Below are 20,123 nucleotides of genomic sequence, written 5' to 3'. Positions count from 1 at the left end.
TAAGGATATCCGAGCGCTCCTTAGCTGTAACGTCCTGGCAGTCACAGTCCCAAACTAGTGGGATCAGGGCCCTTCAGACGTCCTCGATTGACTCACCAGGTAGTTGAGTACGCGTTGCGAGTGCGTGTCTGGTGAAGAGCGTGTTCGTCTGCTGTTCATAATTTGAGTCATGGCATCAGCGTAATTGGGTGCATCCTGGATCAGTGGGAAGACTTTGGAGCTGAGTCTGGAGTACAATATTTGGATCTTCTGAGCCTCATGGACAGGGGTCGGCGCCACATTGATATACGCTTCAAAACAAGCTAGCCAGTGCTGGAAGTCCTTTCTGTGGATCCAGCTGCAGGCGATCTGGTTTAATCCGAGGTCCATCTTCTGAATCTGATACTAATAAATTGAGGCACGATCAATTTGACTGGAGACAAAGTTGAATTCAAACTGAGGCTTTATTAGTATCAGATGTGTGGTCTCCCACAGCAGCTGAAGAAATGGCTGCGAGCTGGAGGCCACGCATATTTATAACCCGCCTCCTGGGCGGAGCTAGCATGCAGGGGCCACAGGTTAACCTGTAGTGCAGGTTCTACTGTACAACCTCTAATATCAGAACACAGTGCTTTACCACAAGTGTCAAACACGGCCATTTGAAAGAGGTATTAGTCAGGTGATCAAAAGTTTGGTTTCAATTAATACTTAAAGGAGAAGAAAGCAGTCGAGAGACAGAGAAGGTTAGGGAGGAAATTTCAAAGCTTAGCGCTTAGTTAGCTACCATGGCCATCATTGGTGAGAAGATGGAAATGGGAAACTGAAAGAAGCCACAATTAGAGGAAGACGGATCTCAGAGAAGGATGTTACAGAGATAAAAAGACCATGGAGTACTTGGGACACTAGAATGGGAATGTGAAATTTAATGCATTCTAACAAGTTGAACATGTTTACTTGTATAATCTGCCTTGCTTAATACAGATCTGTTCTGCTCAGGGTCAAGCCTTGGGAATGATATTAGAATCATAGAATCATAGAGGTTTACAGCATGGAAACAGGCTCTTCGGCCCAATCAGTCCATGCCGCCCAGTTTTTACCATTAAGCTAGTCCCAGTTGCCCGCACTTGGCCCATAACCCTCTATACCCATCTTACCCATGTAACTATCTAAATGTTTTTTAAAAGACACAATTGTACCCGCCTCTACTACTACCTCTGGCAGCACATTCCAGACACTCACTACCCTCTGAGTGAAGAAATTGCCCCTCTGGGCCCTTCTGAATCTCTCCCCTCTCACCTTAAACCTATGCCCTCTAGTTTTAGACTCCCCTACCTTTGGGAAAAGATGTTGACTATCTACCTTATCTATGCCCCTCATTATTTTATAGACCTCTATAAGATCACCCCTAAGCCTCCTACGCTCCAGGGAAAAAAGTCCCAGTCTATCCAGCCTCTCCTTATAACTCAAACCATCAAGTCCCGGTAACATCCTAGTAAATCTTTTCTGCCCTCTTTCTAGTTTAATAATATCCTTTCTATAATAGGGTGAACAGAACTGCACACAGTATTCCAAATGTGGCCGTACCAATGTCTTGTACAACTTCAACAAGACGTCCCAACTCCTGTATTCAATGTTCTGACCAATGAAACCAAGCATGCCGAATGCCTTCTTCACCACCCTGTCCACCTGCGACTCCACCTTCAAGGAGCTATGAACCTGTACTCCTAGATCTCTTTGTTCTATAACTCTCCCCAACGCCATACCATTAACTGAGTAGGTCCTGGCCTGATTCAATCTGCCAAAATGCATCACCTCACATTTATCTAAATTAAACTCCATCTGCCATTCGTCGGCCCACTGGCCTAATTGATCAAGATCCCGTTGCAATCCTAGATAACCTTCTTCACTATCCACTGTGCCACCAATCTTGGTGTCATCTGCAAACTTACTAACTATGCCTCCTAAATTCTCATCCAAATCATTAATATAAATCACAAGTAACAGTGGACCCAGCACCGATCCCTGAGGCACACCACTGGTCACAGGCCTCCAGTTTGAAAAACAACCCTCGACAACCACCCTCTGTCTTCTGTCGTCCAGCCAATTTTGAATCCAATTGGCAACCTCACCCTGGATCCCGTGAGCTTTAACCTTCTGCAACAACCTACCATCCGGTACCTTGTCAAAGGCTTTGCTAAAGTCCATGTAGACAACGTCTACTGCACTGCCCTCATCTACCTTCTTGGTCACCCCCTCAAAAAACTCAATCAAATTTGTGAGACATGATTTTCCACGCACAAAGCCATGCTGACTGCCCCGAATCAGTCCTTGCCTCTCTAAATGCTTGTAGATCCTGTCTCTCAGAATACCTTCTAGCAACTTACCTACTACAGACGTTAGGCTCCTAATATTCCTAATGTGAATTCTTTGAGACAGGATCTACTCCCATTTGGAAGCAAATGGACGTATTAGCGAGAGGCAGCATGGTTTTGTGAAGGGGAGGTCGTGTCTCACTAACTTGATAGAGTTTTTCGAAGAGGTCACAAAGATGATTGATGCAGGTAGGGCAGTGGATGTTGTCTATATGGACTTCAGTAAGACCTTTGACAAGGTCCCTCATGGTAGACTGGTACAAAAGGTGAAGTCACACGGGATCAGGGGTGAGCTGGCAAGGTGGATACAGAACTGGCTAGGTCATAGAAGACAGAGAGTAGCAATGGAAGGTGGAGTGTCTGGGGGCCCCAATTGGGCTGATAGAAGTGTTAGAGGGGCTGGAGGCGATGCAATCGGGTAAGGCCCTGGGTCAGGATGGGTACCCGGTGGAATTCTATAAGAAGTTTGTGGGGGTATTGGGGCTGTTGCTGGTAAGGGCTTTTAATGAGGCAAGGGAGCTGGGAGTGCTCCCCCCAACGTTGTCGTAGGCTTTAGACTCCTTCATTTTGAAGTGGGAAAAGGACCCGGAACAATGTGGGTCATACAGACCGATCTCCCTGATAAATGTAGATGCCAAACTATTGGCTAAGATCTTGGCCTCGAGAAGAGAGGATTGCGTGCCAAGGGAGATAGGGGAGGACCAGACGGGGTTCATGAAGGGGTGGCATCTGGCTGCCAATATCAGGTGGCTACTCAATGTGATCATGTTGCCTCCAGAGGGACAAGAGGTAGAGGAGGTGGTGGCCATGGATGCAGAGAAGGCCTTTGGTCAGGTGGAATGAGAATATTGATGGGAGGTCCTGGGGCGGTTTGGGTTCGGACAGGGATTTGTGGAATGGGTCCGATTGTTAGACCAGGCACCAGTAGCGAGTGGAGTGTACAGACGAACCGGGTGAGTTCAGATTATTTCAGGCTGCACCGGGGGACGAGGCAGTGGTGGCAACTTTCCCCACTGCTGTTGCCCTAGCTATAGAGTCGTTGGCGATAGCACTGAGAGCGTAGGGGGTCTGGCAGGGGATAGTGCGCGTGGGTGGTGGAGCACAGGGTCTCGCTATACGCGGATGATCTAGTTCTGTGTATTTCAGACCCGCTGGGGGGGATTGCAGAGATTATGGGGATATTAGAGGAATTTGATCGGTTTTTGGGTATACATTGAATATGGGCAAGAGCGAGGTCTTCGCAATTCAGGCAAGGGGGCAGGAGAAGAGACTGGGTGAGGCGCCATTCAATGTTATAGGGGGAGCTTTCGGTACTTGGGTATCCAGGTGGTGTGGGAGTGCGAGCAGCTGCATAAACTGAATCTGGGTCGGTTGGTAGAACAGATGAAGGGGGACTTTTGGAGGTGGGATGCGCTCCTGCTGTCATTGGCGGGGAGGGTGCAGACAGTGAAGATGACGGTGCTTCCGAGGGTCCTGTTCGTCTTTCAGAGCTTTCCAATTTTTATCCCCAAGGCATTCTTTAAAAAAATGAATGCAGTGATCTTACCGTTTGTGTGGGCGGGTAAAGAAGGTGCTGCTGGTGCGGGGTCAAGGGGGGAAGGGCTGGCCCTTCCGAACTTTATAAATTATTATTGGGTGACAAACGTAGCGATGGTCAGGAAGTGGGTAGTGGGGGAGGGGTCAGTTTGGGGGTGGGTGGAGGCAGCCTCATGTAGTGGCACGGGTTTGGTAGCACCAAACGGCACCTCTGCCATTTCTGCCGGCCAGGTACACCACAAACCCGGCAGTAGTAGTTGCCTTGAGGGTGTGGGGACAGTTCACTCCGGTGGGGGCTGGATGGGGGGTTCCAGAGGTGGCAGTGGGCAGGGATTGAAAGATTTGGAGATCTCTTTATCGATGAGGGCTTCTTGAGCTTGGAGGAGTTGGAGGAGGAGTTTGAACTGCCAGGTGGGAATGGGTTCCGGTATCTACAGGTGAGGGACTTTGTGCGGAGGCAGGTTTCGACCTTCCCCCAGCTGCCACCCCAGGGGCTGCAGGATAAGGTGGTGTGGAGAGGAGTAGGGGAGGGGAAGGTTTCAGAGATCTACAAGGGCCTCATGGAATGGGAGGGGGAGGGGAGGTGAAGCGAAAGTGGGAAGAAGAGCTGGGTGAGGAGTTGGAGGCTGGATTATGGGAGGAGGCCCTGAGATGAATAAATGCATCCTCGTTGTGTGCCAGGCTCAGCCTGATACAATTCAAGGTCGTCCACAGGGCACACATGACTGTGGCCCAGATGAACAGGTTCTTTGGCGGGGGGAGATAGGTGTAGGTGCTGTGCGGGGTGTCCTGCGAGCCATGACCATATGTTTTGGACATGTCCGAGGCTGAGGGGTTTCTGGCAGGGGTTTGCTGACGTCGTGTCGGAAGTATTAAAGGTGAGTTTGGCACCGAGTCCAGAGGTGGCGATCTTTGGCGTGTCGGAAGACCGGGAGCCTAAGTGGTGAGAGAGGTCGATGTCCTGTCCTTTACCTCTCTGGTGGCCCGGAGATGGATCCGACTAGGATGGAGGGACTCGGACCCCTGAAGTCGAGGGTATGGATTGGCGACATGGTGGGGTTTCTCAGACTTGTGAAAATCAAATTTGCCTTGAGGGGATCACTGCAGGGGTTTACTCGGAGGTGGAAGCCGTTCAGCAATGTCTTCGAGAAAAATTAAGCTCTCGGGAGTGGTGGGGGGGGCATGGGGCATTGAGTCAGGCTAGGTAGTCCAGTGGAAAGGGGCGCTGGGGAAGGAGGTCCTGTTTGTGTAAGCTATGTTGGCTGGGGTTTGGTATTGGATGGGTTTGTTGTTTATCTTGTTCTGTTCCTTTTGCTACCTGGTGGTTGAACATGTTAAAATTATAAATGCCTTAATAAAATATTTTCTAAAAAAAAAAGGAAGTGCTGTAAGAGAATACAGGATGAGAATGTTATTTTTTTTTAAACAATTGGAGCTATTTGCAAATATTAGTTGGGTTATGTCCAAAACATCTCCCTTGTTTTAATGATATCTTGTGGAGTTCATTGGCCTGAAACATTAACAGTTCCTCCACAGACCCAGCCCGACCTGCTCCAGTACTTCCATTTTTTTCTGCGTTCTTTCCTATTTTCCTGTTACAGTTTGATGAAAGGGTCCCCTTGTTCTTTTAATAAATATATTACAACGTCTCTTAAGGTTGGAATTTCAATCTGTTTTTGTAACCACTCGATCTAATCCGCTTGCATCTGTATCAATGAGTAGGTGATTGGCAACAGGATCAAAAACGCCGTGGATGCGGGAAACCCGAAATAAAAACTGGGAACGTTGGGAAATACCCTGCAGGCCTGGCAGTTCTGATGGAAGGAAGGCCGTCGATCGCGTCTGATCGAAATTTTAAATGGGGACAGTGGTGATATTCGCTCTGGGATGATTTGAAAATACAACTGGCGGCCACAATGTTAGAAATTACTGAAAATTAACCCCAAAAAAGCCAAAGGAATTGAAATGAGTCATTTTGAATTGGGGTGTTGCTGAATTAAAACCAATCGCAAGTGGTGTAAGATATTACAGCCGAGAACAGGAATAGCATCAATTGTTCTTACTCGCACACCGAGCTCATTCCTCAGGACATAATTATCAGAAGCATGTCCATGCTTTAAAAATTGAAGGGTTGCTCAGATCGTTTTACCCTTTCCGAACCATTAGCGGCAAAGCAGCAGTTTGGAAAGGTTCCAGATTGTGGTGTCTGGCAGTGAATTTGGCATAAATTTGGAAACAGTCACAAGTTGTGTGTGGCGACCTGGAAGCGGTTACAAGCAGCCGAACACTGAAATGACAGCATCAGTAACCCCTTGCTACTATTAACAATCGCAGATACATGGTTGAAAAAAGCAAACGCGGGAAATGGTAGATTTCAAACCGATATGGGGCTCTCTTTGATAATTTGTTTGGGGGGGGTGAAGCTAGTACCTGTGAAATAAAGAAACGTTTGCTCAGCATTAAAACATTAAATAAATATAATTTTAAAAGCGCGCCAGAAACCTGGATTGGCTCCTCTTGCAAAACTATTCACTACATTTAATCAAGACGAGGTTTACAAATGTTTCCTAACAGCAAAGGCAACATTAGGTGCGACTGAAGCCGCCTTCACCACGAGGTCAGTGAGGCATTTTTAAAAATCCAACCTGTCAAACATCGTTCTCTCCTCAGAGACTCGCTGACTTCATTTCTTTAACGGGGGATGGACATTTTTTGAACAAACTGTTGCCCCGGTTTCTTTTCCCTTTGCACTTTTTTTGTGTGTGTTCAGGTCAACTATTCTGTAACTGTATATGCCATTCGAACTTGCTAACAGCGGAGAACGAAACCGTTTTCAGCAGTCGAAAATATTCGACTTGTGTAAAGAACCCATTTTGTACTGGTTGCTGTCACTATCTCCTTCCCAGGAGAGATTTGAAAATGTATTTGCATCCCTGATGTCAGTTACGTCATTACAATTATTTGTAATCTAGCGTCTGAAATGCAACTTTTTTTTTACTGTTTACCCTTTCTTCCCTAACGAGCATTTAAAATAAATTCTTACATGAGGTGTGTGGACGTCACAACAATGCATGTCCATTTCGAATTGCCCTTGAACTGAGAGCATTTTAGAGTCAACCACATTGCTGTCACATGCCGACCAGATAAGGACGGCAGATTTCCTTCCCTGAAGAACATGGGTGAACGAGATGTGTTTTTTTTAACAACAATCAATGATAGTTTCATCATCACCATTGCTGAGACTAATTTTATAATCCCAGATTTATTCACTAAATTTAAACCGGTGTTGGGATTTGAACCACAGCCCCCAGAGAATTAGCCTGGGTCTCTCATAGAATCATAGAATTTACAGTGCAGAAGGAGGCCATTTGGTCCATCGAGTCTGCACCGGCCCTTGGAAAGAGCACCCCATTTAAGCCCACACTTCCCAGTAACCCCCACCCAACCTTTTTGGACACGAAGGGCAATTTATCATGGCCAATCCATCTAACCTGCACATCTTTGGACTGTGGGAGGAAACCGGAGCACCCGGAGGAATCCCCCGCACACACGGGGAGAACGTACAGACTCCACACAGACAGTGACCCAAGCCTGGAATCGAACCTGGGACCCTGGAGCTGTGAAGCAACTGTGCTAATCACTGTTAGCTGCCCGTTTCACAATCTCACGGCAAAATGAACAGGCTAATCCTGATTAGCTTCAGTTTGAAAGTAGGGTTCTAGCATTCATCTCTTTGTTGTTTCAACGCATAGGTTTGTTTAAATCCATTCAAAATCTTTTAGTAATTCCAACGTGAATTAATGTTTGATGAAAATACTTTTTCAAATAATACTTTTTTTTCAGCTGTTCTGAAAATTTCCTAAACATTGGATGAACCTGCCATTGGCAATGCTCCCATAGGTTTTCAGATCACTAACCCTCGACAGCTTATCGCTTGATGCGTGTTTTGGAAATCTTTACAAATAAAAATCTTAGTTTTTCCGCTAAATTAACGAGTCATGGCCGTATCAATAAGATTTTGAGTCGTTGAGCAAGATTATCTGATCGCAACACTGACCCATTTTGTTTTAATTGATTACAAATCCAAGATGGCGCCGGAGCGAGGCGACATCTTGCAAACTGTGCCTAGCATACCCTCTAACTCTATTTTTTACTCTCATTAACATTACATTCTGCAGTCTCTCCTTCCTTCCCTATGCACGGTATGCGCTGCCTGTGTAGCATGCAAGAAACAATACTTTTCACTGTATACCTAATACATGTGACAATAATAAATCAAATCAAAATATCAGTGCTACAATTGAAAAGCTGGGCTATTGACTGATAGAACTTCCTCACATCTATGCCAAAGAAAATCACATTTCCTGGAAGATAACTTCGTTCAATCCAAATGAAATGCGTTCATGTGTGTTTTTTACATTATGTCAGAATGCCCATCATTCCTGTCAGTGAAGAATTCAGACAGTGCATTAAAATTGAAAATATAAGAAATAGGTTTAGAGAACACACATTTAAGGCGGCCCTTCAACTCAAATGTAATGTTCCGCAATATTTCAAAGCCATACACAAATACACCAATTTTCTCCAAATTCAACCCTACAGTCTTTCAATATATTGGCTAGCATTTGTCTTAGAAGATAATATCCATTTAAAACTGAAAATTCTGTAAATATTCTAATGTCTTCAACAATGCTTCTGGGATACCAGATCATAGGTCATTTAATTTACAGTGCAGAAGGAGGCCATTTGGCCCATCGTGTCTGCACCGGCCTTTGTAAAGAGCATCTTGCCCAAGCCACCCTATTCCCACACCTTCACCCTATCCCCATAATCCCATCTAAACTTTTTTGGACACTAAGGGCAATTTAGCATGGCCAATCCACCTAACCTGCCCATCTTTGGACTGTGGGAGGAAACCGGAGCACCCGGAGGAAACCCACACAGACACAATGAGAGCATGCAGACTCTGCACCGACAGTGACCCAAGACGGAATAGAATCTGGGACCCTGGAGCTGTGAAGCAACTGTGCTAACCACTGTGCTACCATACGAACAATGTAGTAAGACTAACAATATTCACAGGGATATCAATCACTTGGTTTTTTTGGGAAATTTTTTTTTATTGGCTTTTCTCATATTTATAAACAGTTGTGCATATACATTACATTTTTCTTGCCCATGCAAATGTACTTTATTTTACAGAGTGGTTTGTTTTGTCCTTCATTTAACTAGCTCTATGTACAATTTTGTTGCCCTCTGGATTGGTTTATGTTCCCCCCCCCTTCCTCCCCCCCCCCCCCATTGGCTTCAGCACCCTTCCTCTTCTCTTGTGATTTCCCCACCTTCCTTCCGCGCACCACCACCCCCGTTGCACAGCCCTTTGGTTCCTCATTTTTTTTTTTCCTAGCTTACTCCTTGTTGCTGGCCTCCAACAGGTTTTGGAACAGGCCGGTGAACTGCCCCCAAGAATCCAGGAAGCCTTCCTCTGGTCCGGAGGGGGTCATTATCACGTTCAGCAGCAGCCTGATGTTTGCTGTGAGCTGCCTACCCTTGACAAAGCCCGTTTGGTCCTCTGCGACCACCTCTGGTACACAGCCCTCCAGCCTTTTGGCCAGGACCTTTGTGAGTATTTTTGCATCCACATTCAGCAGTGAAATGGGTCGGTATGATCCACATTCCGTCAAGTCTTTATCTTTTTGGGGTATCAGCAAAATTGTGGCCTGTGCTAGCATGGGGGGCAGGGTGCCCCCTGGCAGTGAGTCTGCAAACATGTCCCTTAGGTGTGTGGCCAGGACTGGTGCAAGGTTTTTGTAGAAGTCCGCCGGGAACCTGTCGGGTCCCGGTGCCTTCCCCGCCTGCATGGAGCTGATGCTCTCCATGGTTTCTCCCAGATCTATTGATGCTTCCAGCTCCCCCCTTCTGTCTCCCCCCCACAACTGGTAGTTCCAGTCTATCTAGTCTGTTTCATCCCCGCTCCCCCGTTGGGGGGCTCGGAGGTGTACAGTCCCCGGTAGAAGGTCTCAAATGCCCAATTGACCTCCTTTGGTTCTATTACCAGTCTACCTCTGCTATCCTTTACCTGCGCTATTTCCCTCGTGGCTACCTGCTTTCTCAGCTGGTGAGCCAATAGGCGGCCAGCCTCATCTCCTTGTTCGTAGAAGGTCCCCCATGTTTGGCAGAGTTGGTACACTGCTTTCCTTGTGGGTAGCAGGTTAAAGTCCATTTGCAGCTTTTTCCTCTCCACCAGCACCTCTACGGTCGGGGCCTCGGTGCATTTTCTATCGACTTCCAGGATGGGGTTCACCAGTTGTTGCCTGGCCACTCTCTCTTCCCTATCTCTGCTTGCCTTGTAGGCTATGATCGCTCCTCTAATCATGGCCTTCAGTGCCTCCCAGAATGTGGAGCATGTGACCTCCCCGTTTTGGTTGTCACTATGGCCCGTGATGTTTTTTGGCAGAAAGCCTTGTCGGCCAGGAGGTCCGTGTCCAGCCTCCATGTGGGGCATTGGTCCCAGCCTGTCTCCAGCCTGCAGCCATATAGTGTGGTCAGAGATAACGATCGCGGAATACTCCGTTCCCGTGATCCCTGGAAGCACCAATTTCCCCACAGCAAAGAAGTCGATACGGGTGTATACAGTGTGTACTTGTGAAAAGTGTGAGAATTCCTTCTCCTCCGGGTGCAGAAACCTCCATGGGTCCACCGCCCCCATCTGCTCCATAAATGCTCCTCATTCGCTAGCCATGCCAGTCTTTTTCCCTGCTCTGGGGTTTGATCGGTCGGTCAGTGGGTACTGTACACAGTCGTCCCCCACGATCAGTTGGTGTGTATCCAGGTTGGGGATTTCTGCCATGGTCTTCTTTATGAATTCTGAGTCGTCCCAGTTAGGAGCGTACACATTTCCCAGTATGACCGGTGCCCCTTCCAGGTCACCGCTGACCATGACGTACCGCCCCCCGTGGGTCCGTAACTGTCTTGATTTCCGTAAACCTCATCCGCTTGCTAATTAATATTGCTACCCCCCCTAGCCCTGGTCCCATAGCATGAATTGTAAGTCTGTCCCACCCAGCCCTTCCTTACCAGCAGTCAGTCCTTCTCCCTCAGGTGCATCTCTTGTAGGAAGATTGTGTCTATTTTTAGACTTCTTAGGTGGGCGAAGAATTTTCACTGGGCCGTTGAGTCCCCTTACGTTCCAGGTAACAATCCTGGTGGGAGGTTATCGACCCCCCCCCCCCCCCCCCCCCCCCGGTGCTGCGGGATCACCCATACTTACCTGGTGGACGCGCCCCTGCACTCCGGGATTTCCCTTTGTTAGGGAGCTGTCCAAAATGGCCACAGTCGCCGCTCTCACCTTAAGTCGGGTCCCAGCGCTCCAGGGTCTCCCTTTGTCCAGGGGCACCCAACATGGCCGCCAGCTATGTGTACACCACGTGGCTGCGCTCCTGCACTATGGGATCTCCCTTCGCCCTCCCAAGTGGCTGTTTGTGGCGCCATCTTGGTTCCTCGCCCTGCTCCATGCCCGCCGAGTCTTGTGTTTGTGCTGCTTATCTACCTCACCCATCTCTTTGCTTCTCTTTTGTTCTGTGCTCCCCCCCCCCGATTCCTCTCCTCCCCCCATAGTCCCTGTCACTCTTCTCCCCACCCCCCCCCCCCCGTGTTCTTCCCCTCCCCCCCTTCTGCCCTGTCCCCCCCCCTTCTTTGTGCCAGGCGCTCCCTCTCCCCTGAGAGGCACGCCACAGCCCTCCTTTCTTCCTCCCCTCCCGTGTTGGCCCTCCTCGCTAGCACGGTGGCCCCCCTCTCAGTACTTGCCTTGCTCTGGCCCTGTTTTACCTTCCTCTTGCTAGCCCTCCTTCCTCTTGCTAGCCCTCCTTTCCGCTTTTCTCACCCTCATTTCCCTTGCATTGAGAGAAGAAATGAGCCCGGAAAAGAGTCAGCACAGTCCCGGGCAATATACCAAACACGAGTGTAGTTCATGATCTTATTGTCTCTGTTTGCGGTCTGTCCTCTGCTCTTTGTTCCGATTTTTCCTTCCTTTTTCATCCCCGTCGCTTTCATGATGGCTGTTGCAGCTATTTTCCCCCAGTTTGTTTGATCTAACGAACTCCTCAGCCTCTGCTGGGGTGTCAAAATACAGCTCCTTTCAGCCCATCGAGTCTGCACTGAACCACTTAAGACCTCACTTTCACCCTATACCCATAACCCAATAACCCCTCCTAACCTTTTTGGCCACACTGAGCAATTGATCATGGCCAATCCATCAAACCTGCACGTCTTTTGACTGTGGGAGGAAACCGGAGCACCCGGAGGAAACCCACGCAGACACGGGGAGAACGTGCAGATTCCGCACAGACAGTGACCCAGTGGGGAAATCGAACTTGGGATCCTGGCACTGTGAAGCCACAGTGCTAGCCACTTGTGCTACCGTGCTGCCCACTTTTGGCCAGGTCCGCCCCAATGCCCTGGTACACCATCATGATCTTCCCTTCCCAAGTGTTCAATCTCGTCTGCCGGGCCCACTTTAGGATTTTTTCCCTGTCTTGGAACCTGTGCAGCTTCACGATAATCGCTCTGGGTTGCTCCCCGGCTTTGGGCCTGGGTAGAAGTGACCTGAGCGCCCTGTCTATTTCTGGGGGGGTTTGGAAATTTCACCCTTCCCATTAGTCTGCCCAGCATTTGGGAGATGTAGCCTGCTGGGTCTTTGCCCTCCATCCCCTCTGGCAGACCCACTATTTTAACATTCTGCCATCTGGACCTGTATCTTGATCCTCCACTTTCCCACTTAGGCTCCCCTGGGTCATTACCAGCCTTTTCACCGCGGTTTCCTGGGTTACCATCCTGTCGCTCTGGTCTGAGGCGGCCCTCACCAACTCCAGAATCGTTTCCTCCAACGCCTCCACCTTCCTTCCCAGGCCATCGATGGTTCTCTGCATTTTGCCCATTGTCTCCGCCAGCATCTCCTTCATTATTGTGTGGAGCTCCATCCTAAGTGTCTCCTTCACGGCATTTATCTTCGTTTTTATCTCCTCCTTTATGGCGTTTATGTCCGTTTTCAGCACGCTTCTCCATTCCTCTGGCGGGGGGGGGGGGGGAGGTTGCCGCTCGGCTCGGCTCACCAGCTTTTCCGCTTCCTGGTTCGCCCGAACCTCGGCCTTGCCTCGTGGGGTCGTCTGCCTGCGCGGCCGCAGCTCATGCCTTTTTCCTTCGCCTTCACCGCTACTCCTTCTTGCATCTCGCCATCCCCCCGATTTATTATTATTTGCAGGCATATTTCAGTTATGTGCCTTTCTCTTTTTGCTGGGTTTCGGTGCGAAAAGAAATTCTCAAAGCCCAAAGGTTTTTTTTAAATTCCCCTATTAAAAAAAGGGAATTTTTAAAAAAAGTTTTAAAATCTTTTCAGGAGAGGGGGAAAATAAAAAAATTGTCTTATCCTCTCCGTGCTCTCCTAGCCCTCGGACTTTCAGGCTGCTTCTTGGTCGCGATCCCCACTCTTCCTCCACGTGCAGTCCACCAGGACCAGTCTCTCAAACCCGCCGGGAAACACCCCGAAAAAGGCGCGATTTCGTGGACATGCGGGAGCCTCTTTGCTACGGCCGCCGATATCATTCACTTGTGAACTGTTGATAAGAAATCCGGAAGGGTTGTTCAGTTAAATAGAACAGGGAATGGGAACCTTTCATTTTCAAAACAAAAGATATGAGGAACATGCATGTTGAATGTGGTATTAGACGGTGCGAAACATGGGGAGGTTTTATCTACATAAAAGTGTTTGTGAAAGAAAAGTTTGATTGTGACTGTGTTGTAAAAATAGTTCAAAACGGAGGTCTAACAAGGCAAAACTTATGAAGTGTTAGTTAAAGTCACAAGGCATAAATAAATGGAGAATATGACGGCTCAGTCATTCTCGGCAATACAGAAACCCTCTCATAACTCGCCCAGTATAGTGAGATTAATTAGTAATTACAGAACCCGCCTTTTCTCTAAATGACACGAACTAGATTTTCTCTTAATAAATATACTTCTAGTGCTTTCTGTTTTTATTTCGATTCCAATATTTGCAGTTTTCCTTTGTTTATATTAGCGACAGGCATTAAGATATATTAAGGATGGAAATATACAGTTTATGATAGAATATATGCAGAATCGGGCACATTATAAACCAGTGGCATTTACAAATAAGTATTGCAATTACATAAAAATGAATTAATAATAGTCTAAATTATATACTTTTCGTCGATAAGACATATTTCAGAATTTTATTCAAATGCTTTTTTTTGGGGGGGGGGTGCACATTGGCATCGCTCTTCATTCTAGAGGACAGTCATTGAGATTTGGGCCTGGATTTGTGACATTTAGACTTCGTGAGTCATATTTAATGTCTAGCGTGTTACTATAGAAGAAAACGGACCCCATCATTCCCTTAGGAAATGATTCCACCCGATACTTTCCACACATTAAAAACGCTTCTAAATACTCAACGAAACAGCCTGGATCGCAAAGTTAAAAGATAATTCTTTACTCGGGCTTTCTTAAAGAATTATTTTAAAAATAAAATAAAGTGATAAGGCTCAACGACAGCTTCTCAGATCAATGATGATAGCCTTCAGGAAACATATACCCCGAGTGACCGAATCAAACAGAAAGAACACCCCATGTTCTTCCCCATGATGAGAGAACTCGCATTAAAATCAGTGTATACGGGGAGGCAGTGGCGTAGTGGTATTGTGCCTGGACGAGTCATCCAGATGCTCTGGGACCGCTGAGATTGTATTGCCTTTTTGCGAATCCAGCATATTTTTCTGTTTCAAGGCGACAAGACGAAATGGATCTCGCAATTGCAAATGGATCAGACGGCAGCTTGCTGGACGGAGATTTGTCCACGGTGCGTTGAATATATATTTAAAACCAGCACCTCCATGTAAAGTGTCTGAAAAAGCGGTGTATGGACGGGGAAGATCAGCAGTGAGTTGAGGCGATCGACAGACATGCAGCGAATAAACCCGGCTAGGTAGCCCGCTGTTTGGCCCACGGTCAGAGTCAGCGGACACATCAGGTCGAATGAGTTAGGAGGCAAATCTACTGAAGGAAGTTAAGCCGTACTACTGGGAGGACATCGGAAGATGAGCGATACTGTTGGAGTATGCACCCCCCCCCCCCAATGAAACAATAACATTGTGCTCCGGATCCTTCTACATAAGCTACATGGTTTACAGAATTAATTTACTTAAACTCTTCCAATTCTGTCTTCAATTATTTCTAAAGATGCCATTAAGTGCGGAATAAATCAAACAACGATCTGAATTTTAACTGAGCCCCCAAAAGACAATGTAAATAAATTACAGAAATGAATTATTTCTAAAATGGAAATGAATAAAAACATAGACAGCCGAACAGTCCGCCTGTTCTAGACTGGTTACTGCAGTCATTAACACCAGGCTAAAGTCCAACAGGTTTATTTGGAATTACTAGATTTTGGATTAAACAACATAAAAGCGTGCCTTAAAAGTTTTTTAAAAAGACACAATAGGCCCGGTATTAGTAAATGGGCAGAAAGTGACCTGAGTTGGGTTGAGTCATGTGGAGAATTTTTCTTTTTTTTTTTAGAAATCATGAACTGTAAGCATGTAATTGCTGTTAATGTAGTGATTTTTCTATAAATTAAGTGTCGAAAGATGTTCGGCTAAATATTTCATTTGAGCCTTTACATATTAATTCCTACGACATCTTTGTTGTATTTACAGTATATTTTATTTGAAATCTGTACATTTAACAGCAATATCAAACTTCTTTTTTAATATCCCTGCCATCCACTATATCTTTTAGTACCAAAAGGGAAAAGGGAGGCGGGGTGTCTCTCTGGAAAAAGACAGCCACTCAATCGCCTTGTGCTAAATTACTTAGATATGTCACCACATCCCCGTGGTTATTTTGCATTGCCAGATCGATGGGTAGACGATTGTTTCTGTCCCGGAGATTAGTGTCAGCCATCCCAATTTCTACCAGAACTTGCAGCGTGTCCAAGAAACCCTCTCTGGCTACATCGTGGATGATTGCGATTTGTTGATTATCCTGCCGGTTGGGATCTGCTCCGTGTCTCAAGAGGAGCTGACAGAGTGACGGACAGCCCATTTTCATCACCTGAAACAGGAGGGAGATGGAGAATGAAAGACATGTGCCTCAAAATTGCTGCTAAATAATTAAGATTCCGTGTATAGCAGGACACGGGGCTGAACTTACCACACCTAAATTTGCATTCGTTTTCTTCCTTCCAGTTAATAGCCATAGTATCCCTACAGCACAGAAGAAAGCCATTGGGCCCGTCGAGTCTGCACCGACCTTCCAAAGGAGCACCCTACCCAGGCCCCATCCTTATCCTTGTCAGCCCACCTAAACTTGCGGACACTAAGGGACAATTTAGCGTGGCCAATCCACCTAACCTGCACACCTTTGGACCATCCCGATGGCCCTTGTTCACAACGTTTTAATATTCGTCTATATCAATGGACTAGGTGGATAAATGCTGGCGTGTAGATAAATCTGTCAGCAAATGTATTGTTTTCTTAATTCTATTTCCTGCCTTGATTTAAATGTTCGCATAATTGAATTCTCCGCTCCCCATCGTTGTTAGTTCTGGGATTTAATGTTGTTCTAAAATGATTCAATTCCTCAAGAAGAATTAACGCTATATGTAAAAAAAGGCAACAATTACAGCTAGCCTCAGATAGTTATGGCACTGGAGGAACAGAACAAAGGTTAAAACTTTCAATTTTTAACATAATGTCTAAACCCAGTTGAAATTGCATTTCCCGGGGTGCCTGGATTGTCTGTCAAATTGAAAGGGAGAAATCGACAACAAAATTTAACGTTTCTTCAAAAACCTCTGGTAGAGGTTTGGACAACACATTTCAAATATAAATATTAGAAAATATAATTAGATGAAGCTTTTATATCTGCAAATTCCAAATAAAAATACTACAAATGTACAAAGATATTTTAGACATGGATATATAAAAAGCAAATAAAATATTTACAATGACGCTTTTTGGCATTTATTTACAGTCAATTTGCATACGATAAGGATTAAAATAAATGATAATAGCTTAAGATTTTTAAAATGCAGAAAAATCTTCTACAACACATGGTTAAGCCTTTATTTCCTTTTCTAGCTTCTATTTCTGGCTGCACATTCAATTTTCGTCACAAAAACTCCTTGGGCTCGGTCTTTACTTTTAAGGCCCGCTTTTAGTGCGATTCATTTGGGTTGACGTCGTTTCCCAGTTAAATTTTAAAATGACAAATCTCAATTAGTTCAATGCCCGGAGTCCACCGTTAAAATAATTTATTGCGAATTATGCGACATCAATCAGTACGGATTAATATCCTTGATCAGGAGTGGAAGATTAAGTTCTCCTATTTGGACTGCCTCGGAGTCGTTAATTTATCTACAGTTTATTGAGCGATTCTTGTTCCTTGTTTTGTTTCATATTGGTAGCATTTTCAGTTCTGGATACATACCCATTTCGTTAGTTTTATCTGCCGTTGATATTAATAAAATACATACACACTCCATTAAATACATACTCAATTTAAATTGATCGATATTGATAGTTTCCTTGTAATGTAGGCATCAAATGACACCAAAAATAACGTTTCTTTTGTAATCTATTAAAAATAATTTTACAGTTAGATCTTCTTCGTGTGTTTTGGATTCCTCTATAAAAGTGCGGGTCGGTTTAAAATACTTCCGGTATTTAAAACTGCCAATGCTTTAAAATTGGAACATCTCCTGCCGCAAAATTATATTCCCATCTCCAAAATAATCCGAAAATTTGAATCAGCGAATTAATTGAACAGGTAATAGAGACTGAGGAAAGTGCTCGACACAGAGATATCGGTTGGCAATTGCTTAGCCGTGCAAAGATTAACAGTCAAGTTGCGTAAATCAAAAGGAGGAAATGCATTTTTATGATGAGCGAAACGCAATAATAGAATATTAAATAAAAATATGTACCTGTATAGGAGTCCTGCCAAAACTATTGATACCATTTGGGTCTGCTCCATTATTCAACAATTGTTCTACCGTGCCAATGTTCCCTTGAGCTGCTGCATTTGCAAGTTCGTCGTTATGGGCCATGGTGCCCGGTTAATTTGTTTTCCTTCTGCACTGTTCAGAAAATAACAGTAACAATAATGAATTCAAGCTGGCTACTTTTTCAGCCTCCAACCTGTTATCGCACTGAGTGACAGGTCCCTTTGTGTGAGAGTATTTAAATAGTTTCAGAAGGTGGAGTGATTTCAGAAAACCATTCTCTGGCCGTTTTTTTTTTGAGTGACAAAGATACATAGATGAGGTGGGAGTAACTGCTGGCAGGCTCACTCTGCGCATCGACGACAGCGGGGGGCCCGGCGAGGGGCGCTGCTCCTTGGCGGACAAGCCGCTTGCTGAGATATGTCCAGACTTGCCTGTGCGCATGACTGGGAGGAGGGTAGGGGGCGGAGGTCTGACGTTACGGCGCCACAATGCGCAGGCGCGACAGAAGGAAGCCACCCAACTGATAGCGACAATTATGCGCATGCGCAGGTCGGCAGCCGCCCACCGCGCCTGCGCTGAGCAGATCAGCCGGTCAGGAATGGGTGCCGGATTTTGTGGGGGATGGGGGGGAGCAAGAGTGTTGACTAATGATCAAGTTCAACACAAAAAGAAGCCGACCCCCTCCCCTCCCCCAGATTTAACAGGATTCACAGATAGACTGGCCTCACTGCCTGCAACCCCAACAGGTTCCCTGCGGAGAGGCAACCTTGGGGGCGCGTGCGCGGTGGAGGGCGCGAGAGTTAAGAAAGGGAACATCTTCGTCCTGAGTTCGAGTCCAGATTCCGCCGAGGACCCCGGGCTCAACTCTGCGCCCGCTGGAAGGGCATCACTGCCGCCGTCTGCAGCAGCTTCCGGTCAGCGCCTTTTGCAAGCACAGAGCAGTTTGATCATTTTTGCACTGATGTAATTTAAATGCATACGGATAATCTAACTGGTTTTTGTTTAAATTGGTGTTCTTGTGCTGTTGCGTTTATTATTAGAGATAACGGCGAGGCCAGGCTCGGGCTGACATTAGCTTTTCTGTCAAGTTCGCAATCTGGAATAATGACCGTACATTTATTGGAAAACCCGGAACCCATACCTTCTGAATAAACTATCATGTCGGTTAGGTTGTGAAATGTTAACACGTGCTCCCATTGTTACTGTATAAAGTAACGTTTCCTCCAGTTCAGCACCCTTTCGGCTCTATGAAGCACGTTTAGATGTCTGGAGGTCCCGAAAATCGCTCAATAAATGCCAGGATCATATAAGAATGTTTCAATAACCGGAAAATATAGGCCAGAAAGATAAGTATAATACGAATAAATTAGAGAAAGGTTTAGACCCGTCACACATAAATCCTGCCGCAGTGAAAAAATATAAATATTCACTGAAAAAGTGCCAAAGTGGAAGGAAGGGGTGTCAGAAGGTTTATCATTTGGAACTCATCCGATAACTGGGACCACGTAGAGTATTTCGTTTTAATAGTAATACTGTGCAGATGTTATAACGCCTGCATGTGTATATCTATGAATTATAAGTGATGGTGTAAACTGCCGGTGGCGTGATACAATCATTTAATGCAATAATCAGAACAAACACATATATTGCAACCGCCGCCGAGGCAAACGTTCCTCGCAGATTTGAACAAAAAAGATCAAATCCCCATTGCTGTGAGTTTACTGAGGCCGTACAGTTTCTGTTGGTCTGTGCCATTCCAGGAAGAACATTAATTTTTTTTAAACTCGCGATAATCGACAATCACCAAGTGGGGATTTTTGTTGTTGTTGTTTTTTGTTTAAAAAGCGGTGGTTGAAATAAACCTGAAATATTCTATGTGGCTCATAACATCAATGCATTGATACTGAGAGAATGTATCATTCACATTATTGCTACATGGTCTTAGTGTGAGCGAGCATTTTACCTTTTCAGCTTGGTTGCCGCAAGGAATTTGTTCCTCTGGTGAGGTGTCCGTTCCACTGACTTGTGTATGTGGATATTCTGCTGGTTTCTTAATTCCGGGTTCCCAAACCCACCCTCTGCGGGGCTTTCACGATCACCACTTTACCTGCCATCCGCAGGGCTGGTGTGAATCCCACCTATAGTCCCTGCCCGTTAATCATCATACATAAAGGCATTTCCTTTGAAAGTACGCGATCACCACCCACCAT

The 20,123-nt window shown here is 46.0% G+C and overlaps 1 protein-coding gene across 1 annotated transcript; it reads right to left on the bottom strand.

Moving 5' to 3' along the window:
- Positions 1–13,906: 13,906 nt before the first annotated feature.
- Positions 13,907–18,337, bottom strand: cdkn2a/b (cyclin-dependent kinase inhibitor 2A/B (p15, inhibits CDK4)). The gene is made up of 2 exons (XM_072516926.1): positions 17,893–18,337; positions 13,907–16,019 (listed from the first exon to the last, which is right to left on the bottom strand). The coding sequence occupies exons 1-2, from the start codon at positions 18,013–18,015 to the stop codon at positions 15,756–15,758; spliced, it is 387 nt and encodes a 128-aa protein (XP_072373027.1). The 5' UTR covers positions 18,016–18,337; the 3' UTR covers positions 13,907–15,755.
- Positions 18,338–20,123: the final 1,786 nt, after the last annotated feature.

Source organism: Scyliorhinus torazame, chromosome 9 (genome assembly GCF_047496885.1).
Source record: "Scyliorhinus torazame isolate Kashiwa2021f chromosome 9, sScyTor2.1, whole genome shotgun sequence".
NCBI lineage: Eukaryota > Metazoa > Chordata > Chondrichthyes > Carcharhiniformes > Scyliorhinidae > Scyliorhinus > Scyliorhinus torazame.
The sequence above is the reverse complement of the archived record's forward strand: the minus strand, read 5'-3'. Positions and strand labels throughout refer to the sequence as shown.